Genomic DNA, 20602 nt, shown 5'->3' with positions numbered 1-20602 from the left:
GTGCCATGTTTTACCTGTAAGCTTACCATCACCACTTCAGTAATACTGGCAGGCTTCTCAGTTGGTTAAATAGTGTTGATTTATTGCAGCCATCTCTATGAATACAGTAAGTAGCTCTACACCATTATAAAATGGGTGGGTCTAATCTTGAATGCTGATTGGTTAAAACCGCATTCCAGCCGGTGTCTATTCCACAAGTTACTACTGGCTAAATCTATGACGTCAAAATGCCTATTTACTCTGTTCCATCTGACTGCGTAATCCACTGTCTCATCAACCCAGCCAGCTAATTTGCAGTCTTTCCAGCTTCAGTTTGAAGTGATTGTGTTACTGTAGCTATTTTGTTGGCTAGCTCCTCTAAACAACAGTGTTCTGACGAGTGAGTACATTTTCAATGCCAGGCGAAGTCGCGCCTCATCAACTTATTGTTATGGATGTAGCCAAATAAATGTCACTAGAAAACAGCTTAAACAAATGCAAAAGCAGCTACTTTGCTGTTATGCTGGCTGCACATTTTGACACAACTGTAAGTTAGCTGTAGTTGGCTAGCTAGCAAGCAAGGGATAAGAACGTTACCAGCCAGCATGGCAATGAAACGTTTAGAACGAACGACTGGGTCGCGTCCATAAATCGAGAACAAAAAGACAATGACAGGAACGCGTCTCTAGCAACCCTAGATTTGTGTCGGGGTTATATCTTCTGGAAGGATGAAAAAGTATGAATAAATTGATCAAACAAATGTTGTTAATGAAAATATGTCAAACATTATTTGAATATGTTGGTAACCTGTTGTATAAAAGTGATAATGCCCTCGAAGCCGGTGTTTGGAGGATATATTGGCACGGGCCTAACAACACCCATGCCAATATTTCCTCCAAACACTGGCTTCTCTGGCATTATCACTTAAGTAGAATAAGACCTGCACTAGATGTGGTCCCTAGTTCCATTAAGTACCCTGTGGTGGTCCCTGGCTGCATCATGAAAAAGCATGTCTCCGTATTTAACCTTTAAACATGGACTATGCCATATATTTCTCATGCCCCTTGGTCAACTCGCCCAAGAGGATTCCCTGACCATACAGTATAATATGATTCATTAATGCATTTTCTCATTAATCAGAAAAAACCCTGAAACTGTAGGAAAGTGTATGCAGAGGTTAAAGCAAAAAAAATGACTGAAACAAGTCGATGACTGAAACAAGTCGATGATTGAAAAGTCGGTCACATGACTGTCTGTGGGGCGAAGTTACACTCCCATTTCATGTAAAAAAAAATCATGCCCTTCTTTTAGGGAAAGAGGATCCTTTTGTACATGTATTAAACTGAGTTTGACCAATTGAAAATCAAACAAAAAAAATGTAACAAACAAAATGTTTTAATAAATGATCATATGACGGAAATCCGTCGAAGTGACGGAGAACTTTAACCCTTGTGTATGGGATACTGTATGGGGGAAACTATGGGAAAATGTGTGATTTTGAACTATTCTACACTGGAGGAGCACTCGGCTGTTATATTTTCTGACTCAATTGTACAGGTCATGTGTCTTTAAAGAGGTTCCAACCAGATAACTTAGACATGGTAATATCATGGGGACTACTGCATATAAGGCATGGGTCAGGGAATTGCCTGTGCCGTTTTCTGCAGACTAAAACAACCGGAAGCTCTCTCTCAGGTTCTAGTAGCTAATGACTGAGGAAGAAGTCTTTCTGACCCAGCCTCCCAGAGAGGATAAAATAAAGACAGACAGAGCCCTGTGGTCTTCCTCAGAGAGATAAAGGCCAATTAGGAAACACAGCCCAGAGGGCCAAAGGCTGCACACAAATACACTAATCACTACACATTACTATAAACACAACACAGAGGGGGGAGACATCTGTGAGGAGTGTATTGACTGCTTTAGCACACACACAAAAACATGTTATGCACACATACATCATTTATGGGTGCAAGCTGCAGAGTAAAAGGATCAAACACACACCATTAGACAGAGAGAGAAAACACACACAAACCATCTTAGACACACACACTCTCTTTCATACCTCCTCCAGCCTCCTCCTCTGCTCCTTCTGCTGCTCGATGCGTTTCTGCCTCTCTGCCAGTAGTTGGCGCTTGTACTCCTCCTGCTCCCGGAGCTGCTGCTCCTGCAAGAGCTGCTGTCTGCGCAGGGCCTCTGAGCGCTCCTTGTTCTCTTGCTGCAGACGGATGAAATCCCTACGCAGGGTTGACTCCCCTGGTTGGTTCACTATGGAGCTACAGGACAAAGACATACATTAGTATGGAGCACGATGGAGCTATGGACCAAACAGACACACTAGCTAACACATTTACTATTAATATGTTGGCTAGTTTTTGCCATAGGTACATGTGGGTTAGTTACCTGGGCTCCCCCTCCTGCTCCTGAGCTTCCTCCTCCTCTTCCTCACTCCCGCTGTACTCATACTCGGTTTCATCTAGAGAAGAGAGGAACGGTGAGAATGTTTAAGTTTAAAAAAGTATTGTGAAGAAGAGGTTTTGGAGAAGTGTGTGTGCATTAGTATGTCTAAGGCTCACCCTTCTCCCCCCTCTTCTTCTTGGTGCGGTCGATGTGGTCTTTGAGCTGGATGCGGACCTGCCTCTCGTTGGGCTGGTCTCTGATGAAGGGGTGTTTCAGCAGCTGGTCGGTGGGGGGGCGCTGAGTGTAGTTCTTCACCAGGGAGCCCTCGATGAAGCTGCAAAACTTCTTAGACCTGAGGAGAGGAGGCATTTGTTACTTTTATGAGCTTATGCTATATCTACCAGGGGATATCAGCTGAGCTATTTTTTTATTTCATCTTTATTTAACTAGACAAGTCAGTTAAGAACAAATTCTTATTTTACAATGACGGCCTACCCCCTCCCCTAACCCAGACGATGCTGGTCCAATTGTGCGACGCCCTATGGGACCCCCATTCACAGCCGGTTGTGATACAGCCCAGGTTCGAACCAGGGTCTGTAGTGACGCCACTAGCACTGAAATGTAGTGACTTAGACTGCTGTGCTACTCGGGAATGAAGGAGTTTCACCAGTGTCATTGTTCACAGTGGGATTGTAAAATGGTGGTTTAAATGTCTGAAATCATAACAGCAGAGATTAGTCACACACCATTTCTTTGACTTGAGTCGAGGAGGAGGGTTTCTGGGGATGAGGAAGAGAGCTCTCATTGGATGCATATCGCACAGCGCTGGAAGACAAGACCAAACACAGGTCAGACAGAGGAAAACAAACATAATTTCAACCAGGTTTGCCATCTGGGACAAATAGTGGTGTAGAAGTCCAATAGTAAAAGAATGGCTGTACTTACGAGGAGCTCCCTCAGCCATCTCTATAGCTGTGATTCCAGTGGACCACAAGTCACTCTGCAGGAGAAAACACTATGAAAGATATGGACACAGCTACCATTGTGTGTGTGTGTGTGTGTGTGTGTGTGTGTGTGTGTGTGTGTGTGTGAATGTGTGTGTGTGTGCGTAAATCTATGCATGCATACGTCTATAGGATGGTAATTACCACCCTCTCTGGTCCTGACAACATCAGCCCCAACCTGCTACTGTACTGTCCCATCAGCCTACACAGCCACATACAATGGCACAAACGCAAACAGCTATCAATCCACCAACTCGACACACCGCTGGACACTGACAGAAAGCAGCATGGTTTTATTGAGCGCATCTTACTCTGTAGTCATAGGTGGCGTCTGGGTTCTCGTCACAGGCGATGACCTCGGGCGCCATCCAATAGGGCGTACCAATGAAGGTGTTCCTCCTACCCACTGTCCGGTCCAGCTGGGCGCTCACACCGAAGTCCACTGGAGGAGGGGGGAGTAGACCGGTCAGAACCAGTTCAAACTAGTTTAACCCCCACATATCAGACCAGCTCCATGCAGTTTAAGCCAGCGTAAACCAGTTCAAACCAGTAATAAAGCAGTCCCAGTTCCAATCAGGCCAGCTAAGACCAGGCTAACTTGAAAACAGTTTAGACCAGTGAACTCACCTAGTTTGACCTCTGCGTTCTCAGTCAGCAGCACGTTCTGGCCCTTGATGTCACGGTGGATCACATGGTGGGCGTGCAGGTGAGCCAACCCCTGAGGAGAGACACAGTCATAACAGTAATTTATTGTTTTTTAACCTTACTTGTAGAATCTCCAAAGCTCAAAAATAGGAAGAGTTGGGGCTTCTAGGGCAATTCAGGCAGCTGATTGAGTAACTTTTTACTGAAGAAAGTGTTTGTTTTATATTGTGTTTTACTTTTCATGTATATTGATGTGTATAGTGTATATTGATGTGTATTGATGCATGTCTGATAGAAGGTTCATCTGTAAAAGACTTTGGTCTCAGCATGACTCCCTTTCAAAATAAAGGCGACATAAACAAATTCAAATAAGCTACAGATCCCAGCAAGCAACAGCACGGGAACTTGTAGGCCGTAAATGTGGACTCACCCTGAGGATCTCACGAGAGATGTAGGCGATCCAGTCCTCCTTCAGTGTGTTGCCCTTGGTGTTCTTCACAAGGTCTGTGATGGAGCCTGCACCACAGAACTCCATCACCAGCTAGAGACCCAGAGAGAGAGAGAGACCCAGAGAGAGAGAGAGACCCAGAGAGAGAGAGAGACCCAGAGAGAGAGAGAGAGAGAGAGAGAGAGAGAGAGAGAGAGAGACCCAGAAAGAGAGAGACAGAGAGAGAGATAGAGTAACGTGCATACATACACAAGCACACACAAAACACACTATGCAGCCATTATTATTAACAGTGTAGATGTGAAAGATTAGAGTCACAGCCGTGAAAACACTAAACAGGGTACTTGAGTCTTTACTGGGAGAACCACTCACTCTCCTTCCTTCCCTCTCTCTCTCTTTTTAAGAAAACTATAGATGGTTGGCCATAAACCGGGAGTAACCCTGGTCTAGCAAATTATAGCAAATTATAGCTCTCTCCCCTACTCGATCCCTCCTCCTCTCACCCCCTTTAGTTTCTTGATGTACCTCCACCTCTGAGAGACAAAAATACCCAGAGTTTGACAGGGGCCATCAAAGGTAGCACTTTCAGGCAAACACACAGGGACTGACTCTGAGAGAAGGGAGGTGAGGAAGGGGGAGTTCAAACTTCACCCAATCTTTAGAGGATTGGAGGAGAGAAGGAAGGGTGGTTTGTGGAGGGTATGCATCAGTGGAGGCTGCTGAGGGGAGGACAGTTCACAATAATGTCTGGAACGGAGCCTTTGGAACGGCATCAAACACCTGGAAACCCTGCGTTTGATGCATTTGATACCATTCCACTCATTCCGCTCCAGCCATTGCCACGAGCCCGTCCTCCCCAAATAAGGTGCCACCAACCTCCTGTGGTATGCATGTACCCACTACCCACTCACTTGTGGAGGGATATGGGTGGGTTGGAGTTAGGTTGGTAGCAGCTATGGTATCCATATAAAAAAATGTGCCCTGCTAGAGTTGCCCCGGTCAACTATAAGTGCTGTTACTGTGAAGTGGAAATGTCTAGGAGCAACAACGGCTCAGCCGCGAAGTGGTAGGCCACACAAGCTCACAGAATGGGACTGCCGAGTGGGACAGAATGGGACTGCCGAGTGCTGAAGAGCATAAATATTGTCTGCCCTTGGTTGCAACACTCACTATGGAGTTCCAAACTGCCTCGAAGTAAGCACAATAACTTGTTGGCAGGAGCTTCATGAAATGGGTTTCCATGGCCGAGCAGCCGCACACAAGCCTAAGATCCCCTTTCACAATGCCAAGTGTCGGCTGGAGTGGTGTAAAGCTCACCGCCATTGGACTCTGGAGCAGTGGAAATGCGTTCTCTGGAGTGATGAATCACACTTCACCATCTGCCAGCCCAACGGACAAATCTGGTTTTGGCGGAATTCAGGAGAGCGTTACCTGCCCAAATGCATAGTGCCAACTGTAAAGTTTGGTAGAGGAGGAATAATGGTCTGGGGCTGTTTTTCATGGTTTGGGCTATGCTCCTTTGTTCCAGTGAAAGGAAATCTCAATGCTACAGCATAGTGGCATTCTAGACAATTCTGTGCTTCCAACTTTGTGGCAACAGTTTGGGGAAGGCCCTTTCCTGTTTCAGCATGACAATGTCCCTGTGCACAAAGTGAGGTCCATACAGAAATTATTTTTTGATATTGGTGTGGAAGAAAATCAACTGGCCTGCACAAAACCCTGACCGCAACCCCATCGAACAACTCTGGGATGAATTGGAACGCCTACTGCGAGCCAGGTCTAATAGCCCAACATCAGTGCTGTGCCCGACCTCACTAATGCTCTTGTGGCTGAATGGAAGCAAGTCCCCGGAGCAATGCTCCAACATCTAGTGGAAATCCTTCCCAGAAGAGTGGAGGCTGTTATAGCTGCAAAGGGGGGACCTACTCCATATTAATGACCATGATTTTGGAATGATGTTCGACGAGCAGGTATCCACATACTTTTGGTTGTTTAGCGAGCTACCTTTTTTCCCTGTTGGACCTGCATTGATAAGATATCCAATTTCAGTTTGTGTGGATAGCTTTCTGTAACTTTGTAGCGAGCACGGTCTGCATGTGTAGACGCATATTGTGTCATGATTGCAAGTTGTCCCGATATCTTTTCCAACTGTCCCGTTATCTGGTGTTAATATCCATTCTGGAATGCCCTTCCGTCCAATCAGAAATGAGTGTCAACAATGCTGTGGTAAAAATCTACATTTAATTTCTAAATACTTTCTACCTATTGTTAGTGTGGCATGGAGTGTGTTTTTTTACCTAAACCTCTTGCGTCATCCATATGATGTAAATCCGACGCAGTGACGGAGAACTTTAACCCCTGAGGCTGAGGGAAAGCGGGAGGTAAACCAACTTACCCATAGCTGGTCGTCGTGTCCTGGAGGGCTCTTCTTGATGAAGGCTCCGTAGTAGGTGGCTATGTTTCTGTGGTGGGAGTACTTCTTCAGCATATTAATCTCCAGTTTAATCTCCTCCTCTTCATCCTATAAAAGAGTGCAGGAGAGCGAATGAGGGAGACCATTAATTGAGTTAATGGCTCCCAGATGACCTGATAACAGTTTAATCTGGGAGCCCCCAAGACAAATAAACAACCAACCAACCACAAGTCATACACACATACACACACACACACACACACTTCCTAACAAGCTATTTGTTTAGTTTATGATGGCTTATGAGATGACACTCCATGGTTGTTTGCCACTCTTGGCATTCTTCAGACTAAGTTTATTGTAATCATGACAACAACAATAACAGAACAGGCTGGTATTTATTCAACCACATTATGAGCCTAGTAAATACCACAATTTATTGACTTTCAGTCAAACCGAGACTGTTGAAGAGCATGGCAGTTAAAATAGCACATTCTATATCGTACAAGATAATGGAGCCTAATAAACCAATATCACACACACAGTGTGTAGGATTCACTCATAAACCATGTCAGGCATCCATTCGATGAGAAAACATCGATTCAGTGTCATTTTTAACAATACTCCCTCAACATGTGGTCTTCCTGTTGGTAGAATGACATGACATTTCCCCTGCCTGGTTTTATCATTCAGAGAGGGGGGAGAGAGAACGAGACAGAGAGAGAGAGAGAACGAGAGAGAGAGAGAGAGAGAGAGAGAACGAGAGAGAGAGAGAGAGAGAGAGAGAGAGAGAGAGAACGAGAGAGAGAGAGAGAACGAGAGAGAGACAGAGAGAGAGACAGAGAGAGAGACAGAGAGAGAGACAGAGAGAGGAGCTGACAGACAGAAGCGGTTGGGGTTCTGGGTTACAACTGCTCAGGCAAGGAAATATGACATCATCTCTCTCCTCTATCTCACCTTCACATCAGTCTGCACTCTCCATAACCTCATCTCTCATCACACATCTTCTCTCACTCTGTCCTTCGTATGCCCCACTTTCCTCATTGTCCTGATGCTATAATCACCATTCTAACTCATGAAATGGTGGGAGAAGGTGATATCAGACATCATACAGATAGTATAACACAATGGAACAAATAAGGGTGATGTGCAACCCTTTTTCTTACTGGGTGCAGAGAGTAATGCAACACCTCTGCCAACCAAGATACTGCTGGGAGAGAGGAGAGAAAGCACAAGAAAGAGAGAGAGCACAAGAGTGGAAAGATGGAGAGGCTGTGTCTGTATCAGGGCTTTTACTAAGAACTTCTGACTACTATTGAATCACAGTGAATGATAGCCACCAACAGCAGCCTTTCTGCTAGGTTAGGGGAGCAGGCCTCTAGATAGTACAGCCTTCTGCTCTGCCGCAAGTAGACCTAATGTGATTAGAAGTTATACAGTGAGACACAGAGAGGCAGGGAGAGGTGTGGTAGGTAGAGAAAGAGCAAGAGATGAAGGGAGAGAGGAGAGATGGGTAGTGATGGGAAAGAGAGCAAGACAGAGAGAGATGGAGCAAGACAGAGGGTGTGAGGGAAAGCAACCAAGAGAAAAAGGGCAGCGATAGGAGGGAGAGAAAGAGGGACAGAAGAGAGAGACAGTGGTCAAGAGAGGTGAAGAGAGCCAAGCGGCTGAGCACCTTAGACCCCTCCCATAATCCCACTGCACTTCAACTGAACCTTCTGAGAGGAGGAGGAAAGAAAAACAAACTCTCCCTCCCTCCCCCCCTCTGTGCTGTATGTAGAACAGGATGTGGTATCTGGGTCAGGGCACATATGCTGAGATGAGCCTGTAGAGTAAAGTGAAGCTATAACTATACTGGAGCTGTCTCTAGATCTACTGTAGTATGTTCTATACAGGAACACACGTACATGGTAGGGAGCTTGGCCAGAAGTACTAGGCTGACAATACATGCTTCCATCCTAGGCATGCTTCCATCCTAGGCATGTTTCCATCCAAGACATGCTTCCATCCTAGGCATGCTTCCATCCTAGGCATGTTTCCATCCTAGGCATGTTTCCATCCTAGGCATGTTTCCATCCTAGGCATGCTTCCATCCTAGGCATGCTTCCATCCTAGGCATAGACCCTATAACTGGTGTGCACCACCGCTACACACCTCAATGATGCTACCTGATTCTGTTTCTTCAAGTAGTAGGCTACAACAACACAGTTCAACAAAATATACCGAAAATACCTCAAGTAAAAAACAGATGTTTTCTGCTGACCAGGAGTTCCTGGATGGCACATATAATATGTCCTGTCGGTTCACTAGACTAGCTTATCTATCCCCCTGCAGGACAACCAGAGAACATTTTCAAAAATAAGCAAGCTACTCCAACCAAACTAACTCTCGCTCCTGGCAAACACCCAAACCTCAACTGAATTGTTTATTTTACAAAACAGCTTTAAAAAAAACTCTTCTCAGAAAAGAGCTGATGTGTGTAAAATATCTCTAACATGTGTAGATCACCAGTAGGACTGTATAGCCACACGGCAATACTCTCATTCTCTGTGTTCCTACATACATACATCCTTCTCCCTGTCCTAATCGCTATTCCATCCTTTCTTTAGTCTCCATTTTGCAACTTCTCACATGAGAAGTGAAAGGTTTGTGCTCAGATGTCTTTTCAAACCAATTATTAGAGACAGGGTAGGAAGATGCTTTGTCATGTAGACAAATACAGTCTAACATTTGCTTAGTGACAATAGCCTGGGTCTGTCTTTCTGTTCAGGCACCATAAGGAGACACCGTTAAGGCAAATGGGTGGAGGTAGACACTTAACACACACACACAAACACACACACACACACACACACACCTCGAAGGCAGGCTGACTTCACAAGACATGACAGGGGGTCCATAGAGGCTGTGTGCAACCCTCCTCCAGAGTATCTGAACGCCAGACCTCTCAGCACTGCCTAACGATGCCCTGGGCTACATAAAACCACCTCCATCCAGCTCCAAACACAAACTCAGCTTTGTGGCATGAAGAGGAAAAACATTGAGGTTGAAGACCTACATTCATATAAGCCTGATATTATGTCTATTTCAGGAGGAAAAATATTGACTAGGGGAATTGGGGAAAGGAGAGAGAGCAGGGGGTGGTGGAGGTTTATCTTGGCGACTGTTGCTATCCTGCTACAGTATTTGTGTTTTGGTTCAAATTAAAGACATACTGTATCTAGGGTCTCGGATGCAATAAAACTCAACTTGGGATATGTCCCAAATCTACATGGGCTAGAATGTGGCTATAGAGTATTAATTATTAAGCATAGCTGGATCATTGAGTCAAGTAAAGATCTATTCTGTGATCCAAATTTTGACTTGATTCGGTCTTGACATAATGTCTGACAAGGGATGTAATTTGTGTATCTAATGGTTTGGGTCTTAAAAAGGAAATGTCTCTCTGAGGAGCCTATTGGAGGGAATATAAAGTCTAGAATGAGTCCAAGGAAGTATTAGTCTGTGATGTTATAAATCAACAGATTATTCAGGAAGTAGTCTATCAACACTGGGAACCAAAATGGAACTGTTAATTAGTGGAAGTGAATGTGTGGGAGAGCGAATGGACAACCAAGTAAAGCTATGGCGACTACCAAGTAAAACTGTCAGTCAAACCAGCTCTCTGTTAAATCACACACAAAGCTCTCCCAATCGAGCACCAGCTTACCTCTGTGACGTCCATGACCTTGATGGCCGCCAGTTGTCCTGTCTTGACATGTCGGCCCTGCAGAGAGAAAAAGAGATGAATTAATGACGTCATTTCAACCCTGACATGCAAAGTATCCATATGACGTAGTTTCAGTCAGAAAGACCTTGAGTGCTTGATCCCAGACTAAGTATGGGTGATTCCTTGATTACTAACCATGAGTTATTACTCTACATGATGATCATGGAAACACCAGACATCAGATACCTAAGCAACAACCCAGTTCATATCATCAGCGCCATGCTTTTCTCTTTTCAGCTGAAACCAGTCTTTAGTTACCTCACAATGTGAATGACTCTAACCACTGCAGAGTTCAATGACATCATATTTTCTGTTAACAGAGGAAGCAGTAGAATAGAGGGGACCACTCTGCAGTGAAACTGCCAGACAGAGAGAGGGTGAGTGAAGGGTAGGGGAATAACACTGCTGCAGGATTGGGTTTCCTTTGTCTGAACCGGCGACACCTGAGCTGGACCTGACCCCCCCTGTCTAAAATGGGAGAGTCCGGGCGCTGAGTGATGAGGGATTAACCCACTTCGGCTCGGCAGGGGAGGGGGTATTGAGGGGGGTCACAGGCTTTGTTGGTCTGACTGGAAGCAGACTAGTAGAATGACTGGAACAAAGAAAGAAGTGGGTTCACAACCTTGCATTAAAACATTGCATTTTCTACTGCTTAAAAAATCATAATCACAGTAAGCTAGTTGTAAGAGAGAGAGAGAGAGATGAGAAACAGAATCCCAGAGTCACGACAGATCAGTTGTATGGGCCATATGTCAGTGCTGAGTTTGGGAGTCAGTCTCACAGTGCTAGTCTTTATCCCAGAATGCTTTAGTCTCTTCGGTGCCCTGCTTGGAGCAATCACCATGACAACCTGTTCTACCACGGCTTTTAACAGAGAGGGAGGAGAGAAGGCTGAAGTAGAGGAGTGACAGGTTTAGTGAGTATGTGTGTCCATCCTCATCGCTTGGCAACCCTGCCTGAGTCGCACTAGACAGGACACAGATTTAAAAGCTCTGCTGAGAGAGGACTCTGACAAAGACACCCCACCAAGGGCAGGGATCTCAGCCAGGCAGCAGCAACACAGGACCTCCCAGCACAGGACCCAACGAGGTCCCTACCAGCTACCATACAGACTGCACCACAACACCCTTGGGCTGCCCAGGGATACGCCAGACCAGAAAGGCCCTATAAATGAACTACACACTCCCTATCAAACAGGACTGGACTAACTATTTCCCTGTTTAATGACAGGCAGGGTGTAGGCAGCTGTGGTCCTGGGGGGGTCCTGTCTGGGAGAGGGGGTAATCTAATCTGGAGATCTGTCTAAGGACTGTGGGGATTAAAGAATGTCTCACCAGTCCACATTACACAAACACACATAGGGACAACACAAAGAGCAGCCTGTTGTAAGCATAACAGAAAAAGTCCCATCACTGTTATATACCATAAAACTAAATTGCAGAGATACAATTCCTATACTGTTCTTGTATTGAATTGGTCTTTCGATAATGGTGCAGAATGGTCATCTAACAGCGGTGTTACCTTGACAAGACCTTTAATGTGAGAAGGCTTGGCTGAAGTCCAGTAAATGGCTTCTATCATTGAGGCCACTCCAGTCATGAGTCTCTCTAACTCCTATCAGTGTGCTGTGAGGCTTTCAGTGGACTGTAATGGACTCATTTGGCTCGTGTGTGTGTGTGTGTGTGTGTGTGTGTGTGTGTGTGTGTGTTCAATGGATGACTCAGCTAAGCTGGTATAATGGCCACACATGCTTGAGGAAGATGGATGCTGCAGTTAAATGGAAGCTGATGGAAGTTGACCACTGGCGTCCTTCACTCTGAGTGACCACTATGTACTCACACACTACAAGTCAAACTACTCATTCAGGGGTTTTCTTTATTTTTACATTTTCTACATTGTACAATAATACTAAAAACATCAAAACTATTAAATAAAACATGTGGAATCATGTTGTAATCAGAAAAGTGTTAAACAAATCAAAATATATTTTAGATTCTTCAAAGTAGCTACTCTTTGTCTTGATGACAGCTTGCACACTTGGCATTCTCTCAACCAGCTTCATGAGGTAGTCACCTGGAATGCATTTCAATTAACAGGTGTGCCTGGTTAAAACTTAAATAGGGGAAGTTCTTTCCTTCTTAATGTGTTTGAGCCAATCAGTTGTGCTGTGACACGGTAGGGGTGGTATACAGAAGATAGATTTTGATTTGGGAAGGTCAGTCAATCCGAAGGTCAGTCAATCCAGAACATTTCAAGAACTTTGAACTTTTCTTCAAGTGCAGTTGCAAAAACCATCAAGCGCTTTGGTGAAACTGGCTCTCATGAAGACCGCCACAGGAAAGGAAGACCCAGAGTTACCTCTGCTGCAAAGGATAAGTTCCTTAGAGTTACCAGCCTCAGAAATTTCAGCCCAAATAAATGCTTCAAAGTTCAACAGACACATCTCAACATCAACTGTTCAGAGGAGACTGTGTGAATCAGACCATCATGGTCGATTTGCTGCAAAGAAACCACTACTAAAGGACACCAATAATAAGAAGAGACTTGCTTGGGCCAAGAAACATGAGCAATGGACAATAGACCGGTGGAAATCTGTCCTTTGGTCTGAGTCCATATTTGAGATTTTTGGTTCCAACCGCCATGTCTTTGTGAGGCGCAGACTAGGCGAACAGATGATCTCTGCATGTGTTGTTCCCACCGTGGAGCATGGAGGAAGAGGTATGATGGTGTTTTGCTGGTGACACTGTCAGTGATTTATTTAGAATTCAAGGCATACTTAACCAGCACGGCTACCACAGCATTCTGCAGTGTTACGCCATCCCATCTGGTTTGCGCTTAGAGGGACTATCATTTGTTTTTCAACAGGACAATGACCCAAAACACACTTCCAGGCTGTGGAAGGGCTATTTGACCAAGAAGGACAGTGATGGAGTGCATCAGATGACCTGGCCTCCACAATCATCCAACCTCAATCCAATTGAGATGGTTTGGTATGAGTTGGACCACAGAGTGAAGGAAAAGCAGCCAACAAGTGCTCAGCGGCGTCTGGTAAGGCAAGGGATGGTGGTCTATGTGTTTTTGTAAACAACAGCTGGTGCACGATATCAAAGGAAGTCTCGAGCTATTCTTTGCCTGGAGGTAGGGTTTCTCATAATAAGCTGTAGACCACACTACCTACCGAGAGAGTTTTCACCGGTATTCTTTGTAGATGTTTACATACCACCACAGTCAGAGGCTGGCACTAAGAAAGCATTGAATGAGATGCATTCCGCCATTAGCAAACAAGAAAACACTCACCCAGAGGCGGTGCTCCTAGTAGCCGTGGACTTTAATGCAGGGAAACTTAAATCAGTTTTACCAAATTTCTATCAGAATGTTAAATGTGCAACCACCTATACTCCACACACAGAGACGCATACAAAGCTCTCCCTCTATTTGGCAAATCTGACCATAATTCTATCCTCCTGATTCCTGCACCAGTGACTAGATCAATAAAAAAGTGGTCAGATGAAGCAGATGCTAAGCTACAGGGCTGTTTTGCTAGCACAGACTGGAATATGTTCAAGAGATTCCTCCAATGGCATTGAGAAGTACACCATGTCTGTCATTGGCTTCATCAAAAAGTGCATCAATGACGTCGTCCCCACCGTGACCGTACGTACATACCCCAACCAGAAGCCATGGATTACAGGCAGCATCCGCACTGAGCTAAAGGCTAGAGCTGCCGCATTCAAGGAGTGAGACTCGGAAGCTCATAAGAAATCCCGCTATGCCCTCCGACGAACCATCAAACAGGCAAAGCATCAATACAGGACTAAGATCGAATCGTACTACACCGGCTCTGTGGCAGGGCCTGCAAACCATTACAGACTACAAAGGGAAGCACCGCCGAGAGCTGCCGAGTGACACGAGCCTACCAGACGAGCTAAACTACCTCTATGCTCACTTCGAGGGAAATAACACTGAAACATGCATGAGAGCACCCGCTGAACCGGAAAAATGTGTGATCACGCTCTCCGCAGCCGAAGTGAGTAAGACCTTTAGATAGGTCAACATTCACAAGGCCGCAGGGCCAAACGGATTACCAGGGCGTGTACTGCGAGCATGCGCTGACCAACTGGCAAGTGTCTTCACTGACATTTTCAACCTCTCCCTGTTCGAGTCTGTAATACCAACATGTTTTAAGCAGACCACCATAGTGACTGTGCCCAAGAACACTAAGGTAACCTGCCTAAATGACTACCGACCCGTAGCACTCACGTCTGCCAGAAACCCTAGACCCACTCCAATTTGCATACCGCCCCAACAGATCCACAGATGATGTAGTCTCAATTGCACTCCACACTGCCCTTTCCCACCGGGACAAAAGGAACACCTATGGGAGAATGCTATTCATTTACTACAGCTCAGCGTTCAACACCATAGTGCCCTCAAAGCTCATCAATAAGTGAAGAACCCTGGGACTAAACACCTCCCTCTGCAACTGGATCCTGGACTTCCTGACGGGCCGCCCCCAGGTGGTAAGGGTAGGTAACAACACATCCGCCACGCTGATCCTCAACACAGGGGCCCCTCATGTGTGCGTGCTCAGCCCCCTCCTGTACTCCCTGTTCACTCATGACTGCATGGCCAGTCACGACTCCAACAACATCATTACATTTGCAGATGACACAACAGTGGTAGGCCTGATCACCAACAACAACGAGACAGCCTATAGGAAAAAAGAGGAAAGAGGTCAGAGACCTGGCCGTGTGGTGCCAGGACAACAACCTCTCCCTCAACGTGATCAAAACAAAGGAGATGATTGTGGACTACAGGAAAAAGAGGACTGAGCACACCCACATTCTTATCAATTGGGCTACTGTGGAGCAGGTTGAGAGCTTCAAGTTCCTTGGTGTCCACATCACCAACAAACTAACATGGTCCAAGCACATCATTACAGTTGTGAAGCCACTCCTTCGTTGCCTGGGCGGTGTGTTTGAAATCATTGTCATGCTGAAAGACCCAGCCACGTTTCATCTTCAATGCCCTTGCTGGTGAAAGGAGGTTTTCACTCAAAATCTCACGATACATGGCCCCATTCATTCTTTCTTTTACACGGATCAGTCGTCCTGGTCCCTTTGCAGAAAAACAGCCCCAAAGCATGATGTTTCCACCCCCATGCTTCACAGTAGGTATGGTGTTCTTTGTATGCAACTCAGCATTCTTTGTCCTCCAAACATGACGAGTTGAGTTTTTCTATTTTAGTTTCATCTGACCATATGACATTCTCACAATCTTCTTCTGGATCATCGAAATGCTCTCTAGCAAACTTCAGACGGGCCTGGACATGTACTGGCTTAAGCAGGGGGACACGTCTGGCACTGCAGGATTTGAGTCCCTGGCGGCGTAGTGTGTTACTGATGGTAGGCTTTGTTACTTTGGTCCCAGCTCTCTGCAGGTCATTCACTAGGTTCCCCCGTGTGGTTCTGGGATTTTTGCTCACCGTTCTTGTGATCATTTTGACCCCACGGGGTGAGATCTTGCGTGGAGCCCCAGATCGAGGGAGAGTATCAGTGGTCTTGTATGTCTTCCATTTCCTAATAATTTCTCCCACAGTTGATTTCTTCAAACCAAGCTGCTTATCTATTGCAGATTCAGTCTTCCCAGCCTGGTGCAGGTCTACAATTTTGTTTCTGGTGTCCTTTGACAGCTCTTTGGTCTTGGCCATAGTGGAGTTTGGAGTGTGACTGTTTGAGGTTGTGGACAGGTGTCTTTTATACTGATAACAAGTTCAAACAGGTGCCATTAATACAGGTAACGAGTGGAGGACAGAGGAGCCTCTTAAAGAAGAAGTTTCAGGTCTGTGAGAGCCAGAAATCTTGCTTGTTTGTAGGTGACCAAATACTTATTTTCCACCATAATTTGCAAATAAATTCATTAAAAATCCTACAATGTGATATTCTGGATTTTTTTTCTTCTAATTTTGTCTGCCATAGTTGAAGTGTACCTATGATGAAAACTACAGGCCTCTCATCTTTTTAAGTGGGAGAACTTGCACAATTGGTGGCTGACTAAATACTTTTTTGCCCCCCTGTACATGTACAGGGGGGCACATTGACTCTGTACCGGCACCCCCCTGTATATATACATATATATATATATATATATATGTTTTTTTTTACTGCTGCTCTTTAATTACTTGTTACCTTCATCTCTTATTCTTATCTGTATTTTTTGAAACTGCACTGTTGGTTAGGGGCTAGCCGAGTAAGCATTTCACTATAAGGTCGGTGCATGTGACTAATACAATTTGATATGTGGGAACTCCTTTAAGACTGTTGGAAAAGCATGCAGCGTGAAGCTGGTTGAGAGAATGCCAAGAGTGTGCAAAGGTGTCATCAATGCAAAGGGTGGCTACTTTGAAGAACCTCAAATATAAAATATATTTTGATTTGTTTAACACTTTTTTGGTTAATACATGATTCCATAGTTGCGATGTATTCACTATTATTATACAATGTAGAAAAGAGTACAAATAAAGAAAAACCCTACTTGGAGGGAGGGAGGGAGGGAGGCAGGCAGGTAGACTGACAGAACAGACAGACATTACATACATACATTACATACATACACATACATACATAAATAAAATACACACTATGAGCATGAACACACACCCAGTACAAAGCAATATCCTGTGCTTATTGCCTATTCAGTCTTGCCTCTTTCCCTCACCTTGAGAATTTGTAGAACACATTATCTCTCTCCTAAGGCTTTTTTGCAATTTTAAGTGTATATGAGTTTGAGAGAGAGACTTGGGTACAGAGGTGGCGGGGGGAGAGATGGAGGAGAGGGAAAGGGAAGAACAGAAAGGGAAAAAAAGAGGCTGAAAGCCAAGTTTTTCTGCTGATCTAAGCGGTTTTCCAGCAGAATCTGGGAAAAGACTGTCGACTGGACCTAATCACAGCCCCTCCCCACACACAAAAACATGCACAAACTCTCAGATACCGCCATAGACTGGGTGCATACGGTAGGCAGGGCTGGTATAGGTGCTGACTGTCATGTCAGTGTCAGCCTTTGGCTGTGTCTCAATGAGCTGTCTCTCACTCGCTCACTCTTTCCCTCCTTCCCTCACTCTCTGATTCAAGGGGTTTGGTTTCAGGCCTCTTTGAAGTAAAATAACCCACAAATGATTGGCACCCAACCAGCTAACTTTCAGAGGTGTGCGTGCGTGCGTGTGCCTGTGTGTTCTCTCCCAGACCAATCACCGGAGGCCAACTTCACTATGACATCATCCTCCTCTCAGGTTCCTATACTTCAGACTTTCTTGAGTCTGCCTTCTGTCTGCCTAACACAAACAGATGCTCACACACACACAAACAGGAGCATGCTCACACACACAAAAATGACAATAACCCCACCACCATGTGAGTGTTTCTATTTTCTGTGCATTAACTTCCCCATAACTTGCTCTATGACCAGTCTCTGTGCCCTACTGATAAGTTTCCAGTCTATGCTCTGCCTTTAGTCAGTCAAATATAGGAGGTAGTGGTTAGTTTGTCTTACCTGCGGCTTGAATTGAATAAAAATAAATGACATAAAATAGACTAAAGTCCACTGTCTCAGTTGACTGTGCAAAACTTACATATTAGACCACAAGCAAACCATTTTGGAGTGACTTCCGCCATAATAGAAATTTCACAAAACCTTGGTCATGTTCCAACAGTCTTGAAAGGCCTGTTTTCCTTCAACCTTCTAACTCCCCCTCCAGTAATCACCAAGGGAAGGAGATGTGGTAATTAAGCCTTCTAGGACTATGGGGACCAGACCCCTTCAGTTAATAAGATAATCATTCTGGGAGTCTGACCTCTGACCCCAGCACACAAGGGGTTAATCTAAAGTCCTCATTAAAAGGACGAGAGCACCATTTGGCTACTTGTCTGGTCGACCTCCACAAAACCATAACCCAACACCCATCCCGAACTAACTAACCTTACCTCTTTTCTACAAATGGTGGAACATTAATTATTCTCCTATGCAGTAAATAATGGTGACAGTCAAGGACTGATTGGAACTAGTTAACCTCTTTGGGCTAGGGGGCAGTATTTTGACTTCTGGATGAAAAGCGTGTAAACTGCCTGTTACTCAGGCCCAGAAGCTAGGATATGCATATAATTGGATAGAAAACACTAAAAGTTTCTAAATCTGTTAAATAATATCTGTGAGTATAACAGAACTGATATGGCAGGCAAAAACCAGAGGACAAACCATCCAGAAAAAGAAAAAAAAATCAGCCCACCACTGTTTCCAAAGGCTGTCATGTTTAATATGAAGGGAAAACCTCTCCGATTGCCATTCCTAGGGTGTCCACTAGATGTCAACCGTCTTTAGAAAGAGTTTCAGGTTTGTTTTTGGAAAAGTTTGCTAGAATTTGTCGTTTTTCTAAGTGGCTCCCATTTTGGCTGTAGTGTTTTCATGCGCGTGGATGAGAGCGCGTTCTTTGTTGTTTATCTCCGGTAAAGACAATAAAGATTCTCCATCTTAAATTGTATCATTTATTTACGTATTAGGGTACCTGAGGTTTGATTATAAATATTGTTTGACTTGTTTGGAGAAGTTTACTGGTAACGTTTGGGATTCATTTTGTCTGCATTTTGAAGGAGTGAAACAGGTAGATTATTGAATGAAGCGCACCAGCTAAACTGAGTTTTTGGGGATATAAAGAAGGACTTTATCGAACAAAAAGGACCTTTTGTGATGTAGCTGGGACCTTTTGGAGTGCCAACAGAAGAAGATCTTCAAAGGTAAGGCATTTATTTTATCGCTACTTCTGGCTTTCGTGGCGCACCTGCCTGGTTGAATTAAAAAAAAATGGAAATCAAGCAAAACAAAGAATGCAACAGAATGCAAAAGCAGTAGTATATCAAGTACAGAACAAACCAAAGCAAAAAACTGAAAAAGAGTGAAAAGTTAATAAAGCAGTAGAGTATAGGAAGTGTGTAGTTCAATGTCTTGTGTCTGAGGAAGATAAAAGCCAGATAAGAGAGCCACTTCCCTGAGGAAATACCAGGGGAGTAGCGGCATCCTGTATCAGCACACACAAATGTGAAGCTTCTCACACACATTTTTATTTAACTAGGCAAGTTAGAACAAATTCTTATTTACAATGATGGCCTACCTCGGCCAAACCCTCCCCTAACCCGGACGAGGCTGGGCCAATTGTGCGCCGCCCTATGGGACTCCCGATCACGGCCTATTGTGATACAGCCCGGGATCGAACCAGGGTCTGTAGTGACCCCTCTAGCACTGAGATACAGTGCCTTAGACCGCTGCGCCACTCAGGAGCCTATACACATTCCTGTTTTTCTGAGTCTATCAATACCGAAATGCCACCATGCAAAAATAAACATCCATGACTGGAAACAGGCCCTGAGCACAGTGAAAGAGAGAGCGCAAAAGAGAGCGAGAAAAAGCGAGACAAAGTGTGTGTGTGTGTGTCTGTAGTAGTAGTGCTCCATGCCCGCACCTGGCCCTCTTGGCCAGTTCCCCAAGCCTAGAGGGGTGCAATAAAGAACCCCTTGTCCCAAAAACTGGAGGTACACACATACAACCACAATACAGAGCACTCCAGCCCGCCCAAGCACAGAGGAGGGAGACAAGAGACAAGAGAACCAGATCAGAGGAATTCATGTTGAAGCACTGCATTCTAGATACACGAACAGAATTCATGTTGAAGCACTGCATTCTAGATACACAAACATAATTAATGTTGAAGCACTGCATTCTAGATACACAAACATAATTAATGTTGAAGCACTGCATTCTAGATACACGAACAGAATTCATGTTGAAGCACTGCATTCTAGATACACAAACAGAATTCATGTTGAAGCACTGCATTCTTGATACACGAACAGAATTCATGTTGAAGCACTGCATTCTTGATACACGAACAGAATTCATGTTGA

At 44.8% G+C, this 20602-nt stretch overlaps 1 protein-coding gene across 12 annotated transcripts in view; it reads right to left on the bottom strand.

Moving 5' to 3' along the window:
* The window catches only part of LOC110501750 (mitogen-activated protein kinase kinase kinase kinase 4), a 98384-nt gene that overhangs the window by 31371 nt on the left and 46411 nt on the right, over window positions 1-20602 (bottom strand). For 11 of the 12 annotated variants that reach the window (XM_036959108.1, XM_021579506.2, XM_021579508.2 and 8 more), the window contains 10 exons: window positions 10593-10649; window positions 6869-6994; window positions 4456-4566; window positions 4008-4098; window positions 3692-3822; window positions 3322-3376; window positions 3123-3201; window positions 2553-2728; window positions 2380-2452; window positions 2042-2252 (listed from right to left, as the gene is read on the bottom strand). In XM_036959108.1, the coding sequence (XP_036815003.1) occupies window positions 2042-2252; window positions 2380-2452; window positions 2553-2728; window positions 3123-3201; window positions 3322-3376; window positions 3692-3822; window positions 4008-4098; window positions 4456-4566; window positions 6869-6994; window positions 10593-10607 (1068 nt within the window). In that variant the 5' untranslated portion in view covers window positions 10608-10649. Of the gene's footprint in view, window positions 1-2041; window positions 2253-2379; window positions 2453-2552; window positions 2729-3122; window positions 3202-3321; window positions 3377-3540; window positions 3583-3691; window positions 3823-4007; window positions 4099-4455; window positions 4567-6868; window positions 6995-10592; window positions 10650-20602 lie in introns of those variants that run through there. The other variant, XM_021579517.2, reaches the window with a different exon arrangement.

Source organism: Oncorhynchus mykiss, chromosome 22, assembly GCF_013265735.2.
Source record: "Oncorhynchus mykiss isolate Arlee chromosome 22, USDA_OmykA_1.1, whole genome shotgun sequence".
Lineage (NCBI taxonomy): Eukaryota > Metazoa > Chordata > Actinopteri > Salmoniformes > Salmonidae > Oncorhynchus > Oncorhynchus mykiss.
This window is presented reverse-complemented; position numbering and strand designations above follow the sequence as displayed.